General features: G+C 34.6%; 1 protein-coding gene across 1 annotated transcript in view; it reads left to right on the top strand.

The window, feature by feature from the left end:
* MED27 (mediator complex subunit 27) overlaps window positions 1-21,291 on the top strand; it is a 251,343-nt gene that overhangs the window by 85,000 nt on the left and 145,052 nt on the right. Inside the window, exon 3 of the mRNA XM_023494313.2 lies at window positions 8,866-8,996. Within this exon, the coding sequence (XP_023350081.2) occupies window positions 8,866-8,996 (131 nt within the window). The remainder of the gene's footprint in view (window positions 1-8,865; window positions 8,997-21,291) is intronic.

The following is a 21,291-nucleotide window of genomic DNA, read 5'->3' as shown; positions in this document are numbered from 1 at the left end:
AAATTTTGTGTCATGTACATCTGTATGCATGAATATTTGTGAATTTCTAAAAATAAAATTAGAATCACTAGCCTGAGATGGTTTGAGTCTATTTGGGGTTTGGAATATTAAAAAAAAAAATACTAGAGTAATTTAGACCAGTGTATAAACTAGTCTATGTAGCTCGTCTCTGGACATAATGTCAGAGGGGAACAATGACTGCTTTCTACTATGTCAAAACGATGGGGGGAGAGCCCTGAAACTGTCCTGACTGGGGGTAGATGCTTGAGAGGCTTTACTTGAAGGGAGAGGCTCTCCAGGGAGAGAGGCCTGCCTCAGAGAATCAAGATAAAGTGATTTCATTCTGTTATCTTAGTGGGACTAGTTGAGTCCAGGACCACTCCCTACTTAGTTCAAATTTAAATGGTCTCATTTAGTTGGAGCTGAAGATTGGCTCAGGACCATCTCATTCTACTGGAAATCTAGGCCTGGGGGCAGTAATCTCATTCAATTGAAACTTCAGTCTCAAATCTCTTAAAAAGAGAAACTTTGGGGCTCATTTCTTTGCAGAGGGCCTAAAAAGCAGGGCCATGCCAGGCCAAGGGACCTCTCCTTGGCATAGCTGCTTGTGTGGACGTCCTGTCTGCTGAGAAGACATTCTCTTTTCAGCATTAACCCCTTTTTATCTCTCTTACTTCTGTCAGGACCTGGCAGAGGCCCAAAGCAGGACCATGCCTTGTCAAGGAACCTCTCTCTCTTTGGCAAAGCTGCCTGCCAGGACTCTGCTCAGTGTTGTAGACCTCTTCTCAGTGTTAACACACCCCTGTTTATCTCTCTGACAGGATTTCTTTACACTCTTTGTTTATCTTTCTGCCAGGACTCCTGCTAGACCTTTACTTCTCTAGCAGGACCTTGCCACTAAGGAAATTAGCCTCCTAGCAAAGGCTGACTTCTCAGTGTGCCAATAAACTTCGTTTTACCAATCTAACTTTTCACATTCGTAAATTCATTTATGAAGGACCTGCGCCAACCAGAAGGGGTTCCCACAACTCTCTGCCCTGCGCCAAACCTCATCAAATCTTTAAAGTTTAGAATTATCCTTGTTTATCTTTGCCTCTTAACCTTCTATGGAACTATCCCTAGGACCTGTTTGTGTTTTCAGCTAATTCTACTTGTTAAGTGGACTAGGTGATTTTCTAGGTAAAGCCTTTTGTGGTGGCCCTTGGAATTGTTTTTCCAGATATTGTGAATGAATGGAGAAGATTGAAAATATGGTATAAGCAAATAGATGGTTAACCAGAAGCAAAATAAAATATTATGAACCTTCTTGTGTCTGCATTCTTTTTCTCAGCTACACTGATTTATTAAGGAACTATTCAGATATGAGTGACAACTCTTTCAGCTGATTGACATCCTTGAGATATGTAACACACAAGCAGATGCAGTGTGAACAGGAGCAGTTGTAGAGAAAAGATTATTAATAAAGGTGTGAGCTTGTGAAGTTCAAATCAAAGAATTGTAACCAATCCTAAATGTTCTAGTGATTTGAAGAAACAACAGTGGTTGTCCCCATGGGCATGTATTTTAGTTTCTTTTTTTGGATAATGTTTTGTATTTGAAAATGTGAGGATTAATATTTAAAAACAAACAGCAGTTAGCAAGTAAATGGTGCTACAAATGGACAGGAAACATAGCCCTGATCTCAGCATCCTTTAATACTAATTGAAAGGCCCCAAACCTAGCTTCAGAATAGAAAACAAATAAGCAAATAAATTGGAGGCGGTCTTCTTATAGTTTATTGATGCTGCTTTGACCAAGCTTAAAAATGCAATTACTTTTAAAGGATCAAACCTAGGTTGGGGGAGGTAGGAAGAAGCAGCTTCCAAACTGATCTCATTATCTGAGATATAAAGTAAAAACCCAAAGAAAACAATTAGAGCTGGCATTTCTCTTTCTTTCCTGGGCATAGCGAATTGAGGCATGCACACTTAGTTTTTCAAAAGAAGAACTAGGGCTTTATCATATTAAATGAGTCCTCCTCATTAACTGAACCAAAAACATATTTTAATAATGAGAGGCAGAAATATAGCCCTGATTATGCTTTAATCTTTGTCCTGGTCAGTGGTTTAATAGTTCAGGGACATGTTAACATTTATAGAGAAATTTTGCCTTTTTCCCTTTTCAAGCAATGTATGATTTAAGTCAATCTAAGGTTATGTGGTCTTTAAAATGTGATCATAAGGATCGGCTTGTAATTTTAAAACATTTTTAATGTCCAGATTGTTGACTTTTACTGTTTTTATGGATGATCTGTAGGCTAAAGTAATTCTTACATAGGTAGTATGCTTACTTGATACACTAATAATCATGTTGAGAATCTTCAAGGAAAAATGAATTAATTATATATGGACTCTCTTTGAACCCAGGATTTTTAAAAATGTGTTGACACATTTTACAGAACAATATAAAAGCCACAGAAAAGATTAAATTTGATATTGCCCAGAATCGGCTTTAGATTTTGTGACATTGTTTAAGGCTTCACACTACATTTCTTCCACTTCTTCCTTTGAAAAAAATTTTTGAGTATTTTTAAGTGCATTGAAAAATGCAATTAAATTCTTCCCCAAACTCACTAACGTTGTTATGTCTGGAACCAATTGGAAGAAAAATAATTGAAATTTCATTGTTTAGGACAGAGCAAAGAGTAGGCTAGCATAAGAAAAAGTTTAGGAGTTCATTTGAATAAGAATATTAATATCATTGCTTATTTATATCCTTTATTCTCTTGTCCAAGAACATCACATAATCCAAGAACATATCTTTTAATGGAGACCACAACTTAATTAAATACTTGTTCTGCCTAAGTGTTTTTACAACCGAGTTCTCTTGATATAGACTCCCTCTGCATCTTTGCTGATTATAATAAGTATTTTCTATAATGCTTTAAGGTTTTCAAAGCTCTCTTTTTTCTCCCTCAACAATTCTCTGGGGTAGGAAGTACAAATTTTACTTTATCCATTTTACCAATGAGGAACCTGAGGCTTTGAGCAAATAGCTGGCCAAGGATCACATAGTTCATAAGTATCTAAGATGTAATTTAGGTCTTTCTCTTGAATCCAACCAAGTTCAGTGCACTGTCTACTGGGCCAGATTACTTATGAAAATCTTCAAGGCCCAGCTATCTAAAATCTTGTGAAAACTGGAATAGAGTAATTTAAAAGGTTCTGCCTGGCCCTAAAACCTAGGGACTCTGATCCACTTGTCCTCAAACAGAAATGAGACCCTTGCACATCCATTAGAGTTCCTTCAGCTGCATATTGACTTTGAAAACTCCATATCAACTTTACCTATGTTCTATGTCATTTTCTTTTTTTTTGTTAAATATTTCCTAATTACATTTTAATCTGCTTCCCTAGGCACTGGTATCAGCTGCAATGCTGACAGTCTGTTTGACACTTCTTAGGTGTCTTATGTTGTGGTTCATTCTTTCATTCACTCATTTAACAGTTATTTAGTACATACTTGTGAAATACAAGGCACTTTATTAGACAGTGAAGCTGCAAAGTTTAATTAAGATATGATCTTTATTCTCTAAGACTTATAATCTAGCAAGGAGGGGCATGACGCATGTCCAAATATGCAGTATTATATGTATCAAGTAAAATAGCAGGCTTAAGATCAAATAAATGTCAGCCATTTTTAAGATGAACTGAAGGGACATGTTCTCCTTTTAGGTCTTGTACAGGCATCCAGAATCATGAGAAAGTGAGGTTTATAGCATCAGCAATGCAGTGGTTAAGGTCTCTTTGTGAGCAATACTGTAGGACAGGATCATACAGATTATGAATGCAGTGAAATGATAATATCTTGGAATATTTCTCAGGATCTGCTAATGTTCAGAAGTTATTATTAACTTGAGTCTATTAACAATTCTATTATATTAAAATTATTATCTTTATATATGTATTTGTTTTCTCCTCAGAATATAAACTACTTGAGAAGTAGGGATTGTTTTATCCTTGATATTTCTATTTTTAGCACTTACTATGCTGACTAGTATATAGTTAAGTATTTAATAATTTATTTTTAATTAATTGACTCTGTCCGTGGGATTTTAGTTACTAGAATTGTACCTTGCTTAATGGTCATAGTAACGTTTGTCTTGAGCTAGAAGGACCTCAAGAACTTTTATTGTTTTACAGATTTGGAAAGAGGCATAGAGAGGTTGAGGGCTGTGTCTAGTTAACCACAGATATTAGATATCAGAAAGGACTTGAATCCAGGTTCACTGATTAGAGCCACTTGCTTTTTCTACTTTACTGATGCATTACTTATATACTTGAACACTTAATATCTTAAATCAATTTTTTTAATTTAATAGTATTTTTTTTTACCTATTTCATGTAGAGCTAATTTTCTACATTCACTTTTATAAGATTTTGAGTTTCTAATTTTTCTTCTTCACTCTGTCCCATCTCTTCTCAAGACAGCAAGCAATTAAATCATTTTGTTTACTTTGGTAAATCTTTTAAGGAATGTAAAGAAATTTATGGTGAAAGAAAATTTTTTAATGTAAAGTATCATCTAGTTGGTCTGTTTTGTAATACTGGCTTTTCCTTTATTGGTTGTTTTTGTTGCCATTGTGTTTGAAGTAGAACAAACCATTTTGGAAGGGCCTATCATGGAGATTCCATTGTCCTTAATCATATACCTTAATTTAAAAATATTATTTATAATTGAACATTCCCTATTAAATATGTTAGATTTATTCAGTATGATTTTTGTTCTGTTTTCTTTTTTTTCTGTTCATTGAGAATTTAGCAGAAACATTTGACCAATTTTAATATTCTTAGAAGTATTCTTAGGAATGTGGCATCTACAGCACATTGCTAAGAACAGCAGGGAGAGTCACTGTCCATCTAATTTTTTAATATGAGTTAGGAATGAGTTAATTTGAGTTATGATTTATGAATTTTATTCTTAATTCTATAATTTTCATTTATGTACTTTTTTTAAAATTCATGTGTTAATCCATAAGTATAATTGGAACTACTAACTACCTTAATTTCAACTTGATCATTCTGAAAAGTGCTGAGCTAAAGTTTACGATTGCTGTCTTTGGGAAAATGATTTAAGTAAATAATTCGTGTAAGAAAAATTGAAGTATTTTAATAATTCAGATCTCTAATTTTGACTGATCTTTTCTTTAATTCCAAATTTTTGACCTTTGTGAACACACATCAAGAAAGGAAACTGACTGGAATATATTTTAGTCGGGAGCCTGGTATTATGACCCTTGATCATTAATAGTAGAATTAGCAATCATAAATTAAGAAATTTCCCTAAAATACAGGTTTAAAAAAAACGACTAAAGCATAACTTTTGGGAATCAGCTATCAAATAAAATGAATGAATGAATGAATGAAGACTGTGATGAGCAAAAGAAGGCTATATTGTTTACTCTTCTTGTTTAAAAAAAAAAAATTGATGCCTTTTTTGTGCCATTCACTCCCTGTTTTATGCTCTGCCTTTAAGCCTATCTTGTAACAAAGAAAAATACAGCCATTTCGGACAGCATATTGCAACATTCAGTTGCCATTGTCTTTTACCTTTCTATCCAGATTCTTCCCTTCCCTATTCTCTTCCTGCCCTTTTATTTTCATTCCTATTGAATCTTGCTGTTAAGAGGAGAAATGATGCTAAATGGAAAAATCACATTAGAAATTTGGGATGTTGCTTTATGAAATAGAATTGTTTCCATGCCATAGATATTTGGAAAGAAGTATATTTAGTGAAGTGTGTTTTTATAGAAAATATTACAGAACTGGTAAATGAAAATTCAATAGCTGTAATTTGTGGAATGTTATGATCTTGATGTTAATTTGTGAATTGTTTAAACTTCCTTTCTGATATTCATAGCTATGATATAAATGAACATTTTCCAAGATTTTTTTTCAGATCAAAACTGTGTTTCATGAGGTAGTGTAAATTGTCTTTAAATAATGTATAAATCAGGTTAGACAGAAGCTGCCTATCAGTTTTATTAACTTTGACCTTTTTTTCTATTATAAAGATGGTTTGGTAAATATTTAATGGACCCTTATAGATCTTGACAGTCGGGTCTGTTCCTGGAAGCTGGGGTAGGTATATATGATTAACAAACGTCACTTAATCACTGTGAGTCAGCTTTCAAGGATACATTTTGTTTTCGGGAATGGGAGTCTTTCTGTTTACACATGTTCAAGCAGTGTAGCATATATTGACTGGGTTCAAGATGGCACAAGATTTCATGGGAAAACATCTACCATCAGATGGTGATTAACACAGTTCTGCCGGTTTTTTGTTTGTTTTGGGCAAGTGATGTGAGGTATGCCAGGTGGGCAGAACAGCCACCATGCCACTTTGATGCATAGCCAGCAGAACTCTTCTAGAGTAGAGTCAGCAGTGATGGAATGGCTGAGCTTGCATGGACCCTAATAAAGATGCAAAGAAGAAAAGGAAAAAAGAGAATGCTTCTAGAGCCAGGAGGGGGCTCTTGCCAAGCTGTCTTTACCTTTAATTCCATAAAACCCTGTGCATATTGCATTCATTGCAAATTCTGGTGGGGAAGATCGAAATGCAAGTCGCTGACATTTTGAAACATTGTCTTTCAAACTTGTACTGTCCCCTGCTTCCATTGATTTCCCATTTTAAAAATCTGTACAAGAAAAACAAATTTGAGCAAAATTCATTGGTCTACAATGAATTGTTAGAGCCAAATGATGCCCCCCTTTTCCCTTTCTGAGAAGAACTCTGTTTTTATTAAGAAAACCATATATCTTTGTCTTGTGTTGCATATGGCTCATGCAGCAAATCAACCAAGTAAATCAGGAGCCTGTTAAAAAGTAATATGGATGCTCCAAACACTGACATTCGAGTCCTATTGGGTCACTGCATAGCTTCATTTTTATGGCCACTTTCAAGGTGCAGAACATTTCAATTGGCTTTGTTTTTCTCATTCTCTGACTGTGCTTGGCTCAATAGCTTTAGCTAAGGCCATTTATTTTTCAGTACATTATTAGCCTTTGCATCCAGGACCCAGCCCTTTGTATATGGTGGGCACCAGTTTCATTATCAAGAGCTGTGGTATAACTGATTTTCCAAAGGAAATCTATGCCTAGTAAGATCATTTTGAAAAGAAATTGATTCAGTGCTGCCAAATAAATTACTATTTGTATATTTGGTTGACTCTAAGTGCTTAAAAGAATGTGTTATAATTTTAGAAGGGTGGAAGAAACAGACTGTATGTTGTAAGTGGTACTAATCCAAATTCTTAACTTGTCATTTTCACATTTGAATGTTTTATTTACATCTCTGTAAAATTGGAATACCTTTCAAATAACATTTTATTGTAGAGACACATGCTGACATCTCTTACTGAGAGCTAAAATACAGAAATGTTGGATTTGAAATGGGAAGGTGAAGTAAAGTAACAGACAGATATTACTACTTCACAGATTAAATTTAGGAGAAAAAAATAAGTGTATCTGCTGATAAGTGAGAATAATAGAGTTGCATTCTTAACCTCAATATATTTCAGAAACAAATAACATCAAGTCCATTTTCCACATTGAAAAACTGAGGCATAGAGAAATAAATTGACTTGTTTTAAGTTGTTAAATCAAGGTTTGATGTTTGTGTGGATGAGGAATATTAGTGCTGATAAGATTTAATTTATACTGCCCCCCCTCCCACTCCACCCCTCCAGCAATTCGGATTAAGTGACTTGCCCAGGATCACACACCTAGGAAATATTACTTGTCTGAGTTTGATTTGAACTCAGATTCTCCTAATTTCAGGGCTGGTACTCTATCCACTGTGCCATCTAACTGTCCCACTTATGCTGCTTTTTAAAAAAATAAATTTAACACTAATTATACCAATCTCTAATTTCTTTGGGAATAATTTCTTTGAACTTTGTTCATAATTCAGTTTTTTCTTTTAACTTTATTTAATGTGGACAATGAGGTAGTACAGTGGATAATGTCTCAGGCCCACAATCAGGAAAACTCAGCTACCTGAGTTCAAATGTGGCCTCAGATACTTACTAGCTATGTGTCAGTTTTGCATGTCACTTAATCATTTTTGCCTCAGTTTCCTCATATGTAAAATGAGCTGGAAAAGGAAATGGTAAACCACTTCAGTATTTTTGCCAAGAAAACCCCAAATGAAGTCATGAAGAGTCAGACACAACTGAAAAACAACAAAAATTTAATGAAGATATTTTGGTATGGTTAAAAGATCACTTACTGTCAAAATTCCAATTCTTAAGATGTGTAGCTTTGGGTAGTTCCATCTAGTTTCTCTGAATCAAGGTCTACTAATCTACATCACTTATCAACCTCACAGCGCTATTATGAAGCTCCATTGAGCTAATGTATAAAAAGTTTGTAATTCTTGCAATGCTATATAAATGTGAACTATTGTTATTAATTTAGCAAATATCAGTGTACTCATGTTCGTTTCTATAAGCTTAAAATCGTGACCCTGTCATTAGTATTGCCTAATGAATTTTTTAGATTCCAGAAACTCTTACTGAGTTTAGTCAGTTGGTTATGCTATTCATAATTGATGGCATGGAATTATTTATTTTTTCTTATTTAGGGGAAGCTAAGCAGAATCTTCACAAACTGGAAATATGTACAGAAAAATATACTATTTATTATCCAGAGAGTATAAAAGTTAAAATAACCTTATTAATGCCTTCCTCTTTGGGACATTAGTTTTGTTTGGAATTATATGAGTAGATCAATGGGCTTAGACATATTAAGCATTGGATCTTCCAGATGACTAACATGATGGAACATACTAAGGGTGAGTTTTTTTGTTTGTTTTTTTTCTATATAGTTGCAGTACCATGCAGGTCTAGCTTCTGGTCTCCTGAATCAACAGTCTCTGAAACGTTCTGCCAACCAGATGGGAGTATCTGCAAAACGGCGACCTAAAGCTCAACCTACAACTCTTGTCTTACCACCACAGTGAGTATTGAGAGTTTTATGTGAATTTCACATTGTGACTTTGTTGGGTAGCCACTTAAGTATTGTCATTTTATTTTTAAAAGAGTTTTTCCTTCAAGAATGGTTCTATTTTGACAAATTTAAAACATTATAAAGAGAGTAATAACATGGTTTGTATGACTTTGTTAATTTTTTTGCTTAGGGTTTCAAAATGCTTTATAAACTTTCTTTGCTTCCTTTTCCCATTCTCTAAGCAGGCAAAAGAGAAGTGCTTTTGTTCCTTTTTTATCAATGAGGCAGCTAAGGAATAGGAAGATTTCTTTAGATAGCATTGTGAATCTGGCTCTATGAAACATGATCTGGTATGAGCTTTGTACCAACTCAGTGTTAGACTGGAGAAATTAAAGGATAGTTATTGTTTAATGAGGAGAGCACTGAGCATGTAGATAGTAGACTTTAGTTCCAATTCTAGCTGTGATTTTGGACAAATAATATTTGTAATGCACTTAGTACAATCCCTTGCACATAGTAGACAATAAATATTTGTTCCTTGTACATGCATTTTATCTCTCCACTCTCTCCCATTTAAACTTTTTAAGACTCCATTGTCTAATCTTTAAAATAATGGGCTTTGGACCAAGAGAATTTGTTACTTGCAGCCCTGATTAAACCCATGTTTTCTAACTTCTATTCCAAAAAGAGTAGTTTGCTTTCAAGATATATGTTTGCACATGGTCATGATGATTGCAGGCAAGTGGCCTTGTCTTTTTTTTTTTTTGTCCTGTAGGTCATTACTTGATTGTAGTCATATATTGGAACTTTCACTCAGCTTTAAGCCTCAGACCTTATTTGTTAGCCATTAAGTTGCAAGTATTTTTTTTTTCCTTCTCACATAGCTTGTATAAATGACATAATAGTAATTTTTTGTGGATATCTTGTATTGCTAACCACCTTGCTTATTTGGCTAATTGCCCAGAGAGTAAAAAATTGCATTGTTGATTCTGTTGAGTGATTTTTGTAAATCAAATTTCCTCTCTCTCAAAATTCTAATGGGCCTTATTTATTTTCATTTTGTGTGCATGGCAGTTCTATTGAGGCAAGATATTTGGCTAGAAATTGTGGGCTTTTTTGTTATGTTCCCAAAAGACCAAAGCCAAAAAGTATTTTTTGCTAAATCTCTTGACAAAAGTCAGTTCTTAGTCCATCTGTTCACCATTTGTTAATTTGCATTGGCTTGAAACCTGTTTACAGGTGACATGTAATTATGAGGACACCTAGAAACTATTTAAGGACCAAGGCAATCAGCAGTTTGTGTTCCCATGCCAAAAAAAAAAAAAAAACAACTAGATATACTTATGACTGTCATTATACATTTATAACAAATCACTCAAAATACTTAGTTTCAAAGAGGAAGGTGATTACTGTGGCCTAGGAAATAAAACAATGAAATGATTTCCTATAGTGAATAGGTTGGAAGCCCTTGTGACTATTGACTGCTGCTTTTTCACAGCATTGAGCTCTTTGATCTGTCCATATGGTGAAACACTTTTAATACCACTGTCTTGGAGACAGGAGCCACATTCAGTCTTAAAGGCTAACCATATTATATCAGCTTTTTATTGCATGTTAGCTGTTAGGTTTTGAGGAAATGTGATTCAGATCATTTTATTATGGAAGTCTATAATAGCAGACTGCTATTATTATAATTTTAAATATAAGCAAGACCCACCACTGAACATGCTTAGTTTTTTCAGGATCTTATCACATCTGTGACCTTTAAACATCACATCAGGGAGCCTCCCTACTCCCATCCCCCACTGTAACTTTACACATCTGTTAGTACAACAGCATATGGATTTCTACATTTTATTTTGTCAATAGTTGGACAGTTGCAAAGGCTACTATAGCAAAACCACAGACTGTACTTAGCTGCAATGAGACCACAGGCATGGTAAAGGGGATTTGAAAGAATGTGTGCTTGAAAAATGTAGTTGGCTTTAACAGTACAGTTGTCTTTGAAGATTTGAATTCCTTCCTGCTTGTCCCATAGGATTAGTGATTCATGGGATTAATGATTCATATCCTTCTCTCCCTTCACAAAAGCTTGAAAGAATACCAAGATTCTGTTTGAAATAAAAGAGATCTTGCTATTTGTTACCATTTTGAGGGCACAGGAGATGCCATCTCACTTCCTAAGCTTCCATATGCTCATATTCATCTAAGTCCTTTATATAAGAGATTGTGTTTGTTTTTTTCTTGCTATAGAAAACTGCCTGACTCCATGTTATAGTAGTGTTATAGACAATTTGGATAAATATCTATTATCTTATATAATTAGTCTATTTTAAAGTTTTATCATTTTTAAAGACTGATGAGTACATATTTTATAGTAGATTTAGCCACTTTGTGAATTTTCTCAGTTACTAGAGTGAATTTTTATAATACCTAGACTCTTAGCATTGTAAAAGACTTCACTTGTTGTCTAGTCAACCTTCCAGTCAATGGAATCTTTTTTTCAGCCTTCCTGACAGATTATCCAACCTCTGCTCTAATTCTGGTGCCTGGAAGTTCATTATTTTACAAGACAGCCCATTCCTGTGCTGGCCCCTAGAGAGAAGATATGTAGTCTGCTCCCTAGCCCATGTTCTAAGCCTTTAAAATTTCCTAAAACCAGGGGGAAGTTGGGCTGTACTCACAGAGACTTCAGGAACCAAGGATCACTTCTATTCCATACTGAGGTTCCATACTGAGGTTACAGAGTTCTATGGAGGATAGATAATTTGAATACAAAATCACACACAAAATGCATCAGAAAGCATAATCAGAAATCACAATCACAATCAGAAAACAAAGTTCTATGTGAGATCTGAGGGGAATAGGGGAAGACTTCATGGATTGGACTTACTCATCTTGGGCAACTGGTAACTTATCTTATGTTTTCAAATTCACCAGGGAAGGAGATTCCTTAACCACTGATAGATCTTATTTGTTAAAAGTAGAAAGTTGATCCTTTTATTTAGGAGTTTCAAGTTCTGTTGAAGCCTTTTGAGCAGATCAATAGCAAATACTATGCATTCAGCATTATTTCCAGACTAACAGTATTGCCTAACACTTTTGAGTGTATGGGGAAATAAAATTAGTTTCTTATATCAGCTCTTGTATTTGATTGTCCTGTCATGGGTTTGAACAAAAAACCAGTATAGTTCTAAATCTTTTTCCCTAGAAGGAATTGATGCAAGAAGCAACAGAGATAGTGATACGAGCTTAGGACATTCAAGAGGTTCTTCAGTCTTAGATGTTACAGTGTTTATACAACAGATTGCCTTAGGAACAGCCACTAATTTGTCTCTGGATATTTAGCTGAAAGAGACACATTTTCTGCCACTGAATTCCCCAAAAGATCATCTACCTGAAATTATGCAGAGTACTCAGGAAATTCTATACCTAATTCATTTCTTTCCAATATAGCTAGTAAATGTCTTAGCCTCTGGTTGTTACCTTCTATTTAACATGTAGTCAATTGCAATTGTACATCAGTTGCAAAGTGGTATAGTGGAAAAAGTGCTGGATTTGGAATCAGAGGCCCAGGATTAGCATCTGGGCTCTTTTCTTTACTCAGGCAGATTATTTCACCTGTCTTGGCCTGCTTCCTCTTCTGGAAAATGAGAGAGTTCCACTAGGTGACTTAAGATTTCTTCTAGCTCTAAAATTTATGGTCTTGTGTTGAAGGATGGAACGTACACCTTAGAAGTGGGCCAGCCCCTGATAATGTAGGTAGTTATTTTCTGGTATGAAACTGATATGAGATTGGGGGTTACAAGAGGACAGGAGTTGTCTCTTATTTAAATGTTATCTCATTTAATTGTCCTGTCTACTGTAGTCTTGTGCATATAGTAGGGACTTTAAAAATGTTTCAAATTATTGCAGCTAAAGATATTATTCCTTCACATTCTTAATATTTCTTGTGCATTTTGGAGAGGTTTGTGCAAGTTTTACTCCAAGCTAAGTGTTCACATTTGAGTCAGACTCCTTCCTTCTTCAGCTTTAGCCCCCTTAATTTGAACCTATCCCTAAGTTGAGATTTGTACCATGATTGTGACCATGCTTTGTTGGTGGTATGGAAGTTTTTGCTTGATTTATGGCCAGCTTATTTTTCAGTGTCTCAGTCCTCCTGATGCAGATTTTGCTAAGAAATTTACAAATACTCAGTTGATTCTTTAGTTCTTTATCTTGAAGAAAAAGGTGAGGACCTTAAAATATCAGTCATCACTTTTTGCTCAAGTAGTCTATCTGCACCTCCTTGGTAAAGATGGTAACTAAAATATTCTCTTGGGGACATATCTATTTGTATTTATTTTATAGGTACATGATTTATCTCCCACACTTGAATATGAGCTCCTTGAGGACAGGACCTGTCTTTTTCCTTTGTTGTATGCTGGGAGCTTAGTACAGTGCTTGTAGTCTGATTGACCTTCAGGATGTTGATAACTAACGCATTACTGAGGAAGTCATTTCTTCCCATTCTTAAATGCCCCTTGGATTCTTTGAAAAGATGAGGAGTTTTGTGTCAGCAGGTCATTTATTCTCTTTGACAGCAGATCTTTCATTGCCCAGTAGACTTTGATATTGTCAACTCTGAGGAATGCCCAGAAGAGAAGCCATTAACTTTGTGGTTAAACCTTTTCTCAGTTTTGGAAAAGTTATCAAAACTTTGGGAAAAATCTGCTAAGTTCTTCTTTTCCCAACTGACAAGTATTAAGTAACAATATTCATTAAATACCACAGAGAGGCTATGTAATAAAGAAATAATCCTCAGGCCTAGACAGGCGCTCTTCTCCAGAAGAGTTAAAATTGAGAATATAATTAAAGATTAAAATATTGTTTGCATTCTAGAACATGGAGAAATCTTTTCTTTTCATGACAAGGGATTGCATTAATAAGGTAGAGATCAGTTTCCAATAACCCACAATATCAGACTCTTAATTATTAACATCAGTCACATTTAAATTGCCTGCTTCATTTTTTCTTTTAGTTTTCACCTGCAGTACAGGAATTGTGCTTCAGAACATGTGCTATTCCAGGAGAATCTTTGCTTTTCATTCCTGTGAGCAGATAGAAGAAAAAAACTGCTCATCAGTTAGAACTGTTCAAAAATGTAATGGTCTTTATGGGGGAGCTGTGAGTTCTCTTCTTTGTAAGTCTGAGGCAGAGGCTTAATGACCATTTGCTGGGAATTTTGTGGAGGTGATCCATCAGACCTTTCCCTCCCCACTCAGATCCTGTGATTCTGGGTCCCCAAGAATCTTGTTGCTCTTTTAGCATGGAATAGTAGTGTTTACATGTAATTCTTAATTTTCAGCCTATGAATATTACAAGATCGAGGAGTTTTCCAAGGAACCACTCTTGCCAAATAGCTTCTTGAGTTTTTTCTGGCACCTAATGTTATACTATTTTGTCCACTTATTTTTAGTCAGTTTCATTTCTGTCTGATAATTGAGTGCTATAGTGTTTAAATGGATTTACATCATTTTGTTTACTTAAAAGCTTTAGAAGAACTATGATTTCATTGATAACTTCCTTCTTTAATGCAGATTACAATCTCTCCATTCCTTTGTAGTTTGGTAAAATCTGTCAGAAATTGTTCTTTGTTAGAGTAGCTTTCAAGAACTCTGGGTCACAGGAACAGCCAGATGGTGAGTGGATAGAGCCCTGGCCTTGAAGTCAGAAAGACCAGAGTTTTAAATCTTACCTTGGTCACATAACACTTTATGTTGTTGTGTGATCCTGGGCAAATTACTTAACTCCAATTGCTTTGCCAAAAAAAAAAAAAAAAAAGTAGAGGAATGATAATTCTGGGTCGCCTCTGCACCTCAAATAGGACTTCAGAGTAGGATTTAAATGTGAGATATTACTTTATTGTGAGTAGTGATTAGTGAATAACGGAGACCTTTAACAGATGTTGGTCACATGATAGAAGCATAGAAAAAGTATTTTAGTGCAACTGGGCTTAGAGATTTGCTAAGTCAATGGCCTTTGCATAGTTGATTGTTAAAATTTGGCTCCTTCCAGGGCAATATCTTTTCTTCTAGCCTTCTCACCCTCACAACCACCCCTCAAACTTACATTTACTTTTTCATTTGGTATGAAATAGAATTTGGAAATTCCTAGGGAAGTGGCTTATGGAGTTCTTATCCTATAATTACCCTTCTCAAATGTTCTGTGCTATGTCCGTTGCTCTTTATTGTATCCTGTGTAGGTGCTGAATGAGGACACATCTGGTACCCAACTATAGAAATGCCATCATTTATGCTATGTTGTAAACAGGTTTTTTTTTTTTTGTTTTTTTTTTTTAAGAAGAGATTGTAAACAGTTAAAAAAAAAAAAAGGTTTGTCTTTGTATTATTAACCATAAGAGGAATAATTCTCTGTATGATATAATGGAAAGAATATAGGACTAGGAGTAGGGAGATTGGGGTTCAAGTTCCAGATCTACCCATAATTTGTTGTATATATGGTGGTCTTCAATAAATCACTCGAATTCTCTGGATTCTGTTTCCTCATCTGAAAAATGAGGGCATTAGACTCAGATTTCTAAGATGTTTTCTAGTTCTGAAATTCTATGATAATATGATTCAGTGAATGAATGAAAAAAAGGAACCCTTGGATTCATTCCTCAGTGATTTCTTTCAGTGTTAGTGTTCTGTCCTAAATTGAACTGATGATACCTTAGACCTATTATGGAAATGCTTAATTTGTCTTCTATAAGTCAATTAGTAACATTAATCATGTAATATAGATTACTTATAAAATGGATCTTACATGTCTGGATTAAGACCAGATCCTGTATGGGTAGGCTAAAATATGTATAGATAAGAGAATAGAGCAGTCATCTGCAATAATGATGTGACCTTTGTGTAAGGTACAGGTACAGAAAAATATTGAAAGGGCTGAACAGTGGAGCAATATAATGAAAGCTGAGATTTATCTGACAGTTATATCCAGATGAACAAAAATAGTGCTTTGTAGTTCATTATCAGCTCATTGTCTTTATCTTTAAAAAGGAGGAGTAAGAAAACTTGGAATAGGTGGTCTGGGCATGTTGGAATATCTTCAGTCTATACAGGTTTGAAATTGATGAAATACAGCTAATCAGTCCATGTTACTTGGTTGCTTTTCTTTTGAGAGTGGGAAAAGTCATTGGGTAGAATAAACTAGGTAAGCTTCACCAGGTTTTAGTAGAAAAAAAGTGTTTTATACTCTCAGAGTATTTAGGCTTTATTAGCATTTGTTATAATATTTTAAATATTTTTCTTTTTGAATGAACCACATTTTCTTTTATTTGAAAGGCATAGACAAAGCCAAAAATTGTTAGCAACACAACAATATAGACTGTTGGAAACTTCTCATTTTTTCCCTTTTTAATCAGTTTTAATCCATCAGTCAATAAGCCTTTAAATACTGAGTGCTATGCTGTAAGGATACTAAGAAAGTTGTAAGAAACTTACTTTCTACCCTCAAGAAACTCCCAGTCTAAATAACATACAAACAATTAAAGTATGTATACATTGGAGGGAATTATCAAGGGAAGTTCTGTCATTAATATTGGCTTTTAAGGTGAGCAAGAAAAGACTTCTTACAGGAAGTGCCTGAGACTTGAAAGAATTCCAGGAAGCCAGGAAGTGAAAAGGAAGGAGGGAGAACATTTCAGCCAAGGTAGTCAAGATATGAAGTGGCTTATGTAAGGAATAACAAAGAGGTTGGTATATGGCAGGGAGTAAAGTATAAGAAGACTAGAAAGGTAGAAAGGGAGCAGGTTATGAGGGTTTTAAAAGCCAAATAAAATTTTATATTTGATTTTGGAAGTAATAAGGCCGCCAATGAATGGGGGAAGGTCTGAAATAGTGTGACATGTACTTTATTTTTTAATTAAAAAAATTTTTTTTAATGGAACATGATTTCTTTATCAAAACTTTTTATTTTCAAAACGTTTACCCAGATAATTTTCAACATTCACCCTTGCAATTTATTTTTCCTTTCCCTTCCCTTCATTCCCTCCCCAGATGGCAAGTAATCTATGTTAAACATGTGCAATTCTTCTATACATATTTCTACAATTATCATGCTTCACAACAAAAATCAGATCAAAAAGGAAAAAAAAATGAGAAAGAAAACAAAATGCAAGCAAACAACCAAAAAAAATGAAAATGCTATATTGTGGTCCACATTCAGTCCCCATAGTCCTCTCTCTGTGCACAGATGGTTCTCTCCATCACAAGACCATTGGAACTGGCCTGAATCACCTCGCCATTGAAAAGAGACATGTCCATCAGAATTGATCATCATATAATCTTGCTGTTACCGTGTACAATGTTCTAGTTCTATTCACTTCACTTGGCATCAGTTCATAGAAGTCTCTTCAGTCCTCTCTGAAATCATCTTGCTGATTGTTTCTTATAGAACAATAATATTCCAATACATTCATATGCCATAACTTATTCAGCCATTCCCTACTGATAGACACTCACTCAGTTTCAAGTTTCTGTGACATGTACTTTAAGTTTGACAACTGAATAGAAGATGAATAGAAAGAAAAAATAGTAGGGAAAGACTTGAGGAAGGGTGACCATCCAGAGGGCTGTTGCCATAGTTCAAATTTGAAGTGATGAAAACCTGTACCAAAATGGTGGAGAGCATCAGAGAGAAAGGGACAAATACGACAGACATGTGGATGTATTACAAAGGTAGAATCAACAGGACTGATTGGATTGGCAACTGATTGTATAAGGTAAATGAAAAGTTGAGAATGATAACCAAGATTGCAAATTTAAGTGACTAGAAGGATAATGGTAGTCTTATCCTTGTCAGTAACAGGGATTCTTGGAAGATAGGAAGGTTTCAGGAGAAAGATAATGATTTCAGTTTTGGCCATGCTGAGTTTAAGATATTTGTATTGTACGACCAGCTTGAGAAGTCTAATAGATAATTGAAATGCCAACCTTAGAATAGAGGAGAAGTTAAGGCTGGAAAAGAGCATCATCCATATTGTGATGATCATTGAATATAAGGGAATTCATGAGATCACCAAGTGAAATGCAGTCAATTCTGCTATAATGTGACATGTGTGAAAAATCACATAATAAGAGCCACAGAACTTATGGGAAAAATGGGGTTAGAAATATAACACTCAAAAACTTTGTGACTCTAGGTTTCTCTTTTTTTTTTTTTTTTTTTTTTTTTGAGTCACAAAAAAGAGAAACCTAATCAAAATGATAGTATGGTTTTATATATGTTATGCTTTAAAAATACATAAATATACACAAAATACATAAATATACAATAAACAGTGGTGGTATTTACAGTTTTGGATTGCTCTTTGTTCTTTTCTCCAATTCCCATGGGTCCCAGTTTAGCAGAATCATTAGCTATGAGAGGTAGGACACAAGAGACCATGGTCTTGGTGGAAAGCTGGAGTGGGGAGTTGTACACGATATATAGCAATTATATAGTTCATATATAGAACAAAGCTCTTTACAAATATTATCTCATTTTCCACCTTGGGTCAATTCTGGGAGGCTGATGCTATTATTTCTTCTATAGATGAGTAAACTGATGCATATAGAACTTTAGTAACTTGCCAAATTTAATCACCCACATTCTGAGAACTTCCTGACTATACTTTGGTGGTATGTAGGAAGCTCTTGGCTTACAGAGACCCTCATTATAGTGTCAAGCTTCCTTTTTACTTGTTCTCTAGATCTCTTACCTAGAACTTGATCCCTTGTTTAGATTCTTGACTTGATATTCATCATCCTTTGTTGCTGATCACTGGTTCTTGCCAACTGAACACTTGTATTTTACTGCCTAGATCTTTGATATCTGCCTATAACCTTCTGGAGTTTTCTCTTAGTCTTTCTAATTTATGGTACTTATCTGTTGCCTTTTTGTCTAGTCAGATTCCCGTATCTCACTTTATTGGTCTACCTTTGCCTTAAACTGTCACGACCAACTTTTTTTGGCTCCAGTCCTTTTTGTGTATATAAAATTGAAGTAAAATTACATATCTAGAGAATACTAATAAAAGCCTAATGGTTACACCTATTATTTATCTATTGTTATAGACTGTAGATACAGTTTTTAAAATATTAGTTTGTTGCATTTGCTGATTGCACTTCTTAGCAAAATGATTTTATCCAAGAAGCTAGGAATCTGATGTGGTTATGACATCACTAACCAGTAAGCAAAGGAAGAGTGTGGGAGCTGATTGTGTAAATAACCTTTGTTGGTATATGGTGGTAGAGGTATGTGTGCCTGTTTAAAATTTTTTTTTCACATAACAAAGGGAGAGAATTTACAGGATCTTAAGATCTCATACTATTTTTTTTTTCACAGTTTAACATTAGTTATAAGTTTATAGAGTCATTTCTTCTGCTCTTTTCAGAGTTGTCAGTTTGGGTGTTGGTTGTGTTTTTGCTTTTGTTAAAAAAGAAAAAAAATTTTTCAATTATAAGGCATTTATTTTTTTTTCTCCTTTCTCTTCTTCCCTCCCAGTAAAAAAGAAAATGAAATTCTTTTTAATATGCCTAGAAAACAAAAAAAAATTCCCATATTGTCTATATATATATATAATATATATGTATTTTTTTGGTGAAGTATGGGTCATATAGATTATTGCTGGACTGTAGATTTTATGCATAGTATCTGGCAGTCATGAACAGTTAAAAATGAAGAGCATTTATCACGTCATATGAATAAATGCTCTAAATCACTATTATTTAGAGAAATGTACATTAAAATAGCTGTGAGTACATTTCATACCTATCAGATTTTCTAATATAACAGAAAAACATTTTTTTTTTTAATTTAATAGCCTTTAATTTACAGGATATATACATGGGTAACTTTACAGCATTAACAATTGCCAAACCTCTTGTTCCAATTTTTCACCTCTTACCCCCACCCCCTCCCTAAATGGCAGGATGACCAGTAGATGTTAAATATATTAAAATATAACTTAGATACACATAAGTATACATGACCAAAACATTATTTTGCTGTACAAAAAGAATCAGACTCTGAATTATTGTACAATTAGCTTGTGAAGGAAATCAAAGATGCAGGTGTGCATAAATATAGGGACTGGGAATTCAATGTAATGGTTTTTAGTCATCTCCCAGAGTTCTTTTTCTGGGTATAGCTAGTTCAGTTCATTACTGCTCCATTAGAAATGATTTGGTTGATCTCAGTTTGCTGAGGATGGCCTGATCCATCAGGACTGGTCATCATCTAGTATTGTTGTTGAAGTATATAATGATCTCCTGGTCCTGCTCATTTCACTTAGCATCAGTTAGTGTAAGTCTCTCCAGGCCTTTCTGAAATCATCCTGTTGGTCATTTCTTACAGAACAGTAATATTCCATAATTTTCATATACCACAATTTATTCAGCCATTCTCCAACTGATGGACATCCATTCAGTTTCCAGTTTCTAGCCACTACAAAAGGGCTGCCACAAACATTCGTGCACATACAGGTCCCTTTCCTTCTTTATAATCTCTTTGGGATATAATCCCAGTAGTAACACTGCTGGATCAAAGGGTATGCAAGTTTGATAACTTTTGAGCATAGTTCCAAACTACTCTCCAAAATGGTTGGATTAGTTCACAACTCCACCAACAATGCATCAATGTCCCAGTTTTCCCACATCCCCTCCAACAATCATCATTATTTTTCCTGTCATCTTAGCCAATCTGACAGGTGTGTAGTGGTATCTTAGAGTTGTCTTAATTTGCATTTCTCTGATTAATAATGACTTGGAGCATCTTTTCATAGGACTAGAAATAGTTTCAATTTCTTCATCTGAGAATTGTCTGTTCATATCCTTTGACCATTTTCAATTGGAGAATGGCTTGATTTTTATAAATTAGAGTTAATTCTCTATATATTTTTGGAAATGAGGCCTTTATCAGAACCTTTGACTGTAAAAATATTTTCCCAGTTTATTGCTTCCCTTCTAATCTTGTCTGCATTAGTTTTGTTTGTACAAAAACTTTTCAGTTTAGTATAATCGAAATTTTCTATTTTGTGATCAGTAATGATCTCTAGTTCTGCTTTGGTCATAAAGACCTTCCCTTCCACAGGTCTGAGAGGTAAACTATCCTATGTTCCTCTAATTTATTAATAATTTCATTCTTTATGCCTAGGTCATGAACCCATTTGACCTTATCTTGGTGTACGGCGTTAAGTATGGATCAATGCCTAGTTTCTGCCATATTAGTTTCCAATTTTCCCAGCAATTTTTATCAAACAGTAAGTTCTTAT

Source organism: Sarcophilus harrisii, chromosome 2, assembly GCF_902635505.1.
Source record: "Sarcophilus harrisii chromosome 2, mSarHar1.11, whole genome shotgun sequence".
In the NCBI taxonomy this organism is placed as follows: Eukaryota; Metazoa; Chordata; class Mammalia; order Dasyuromorphia; family Dasyuridae; genus Sarcophilus; species Sarcophilus harrisii.
This window is presented reverse-complemented; position numbering and strand designations above follow the sequence as displayed.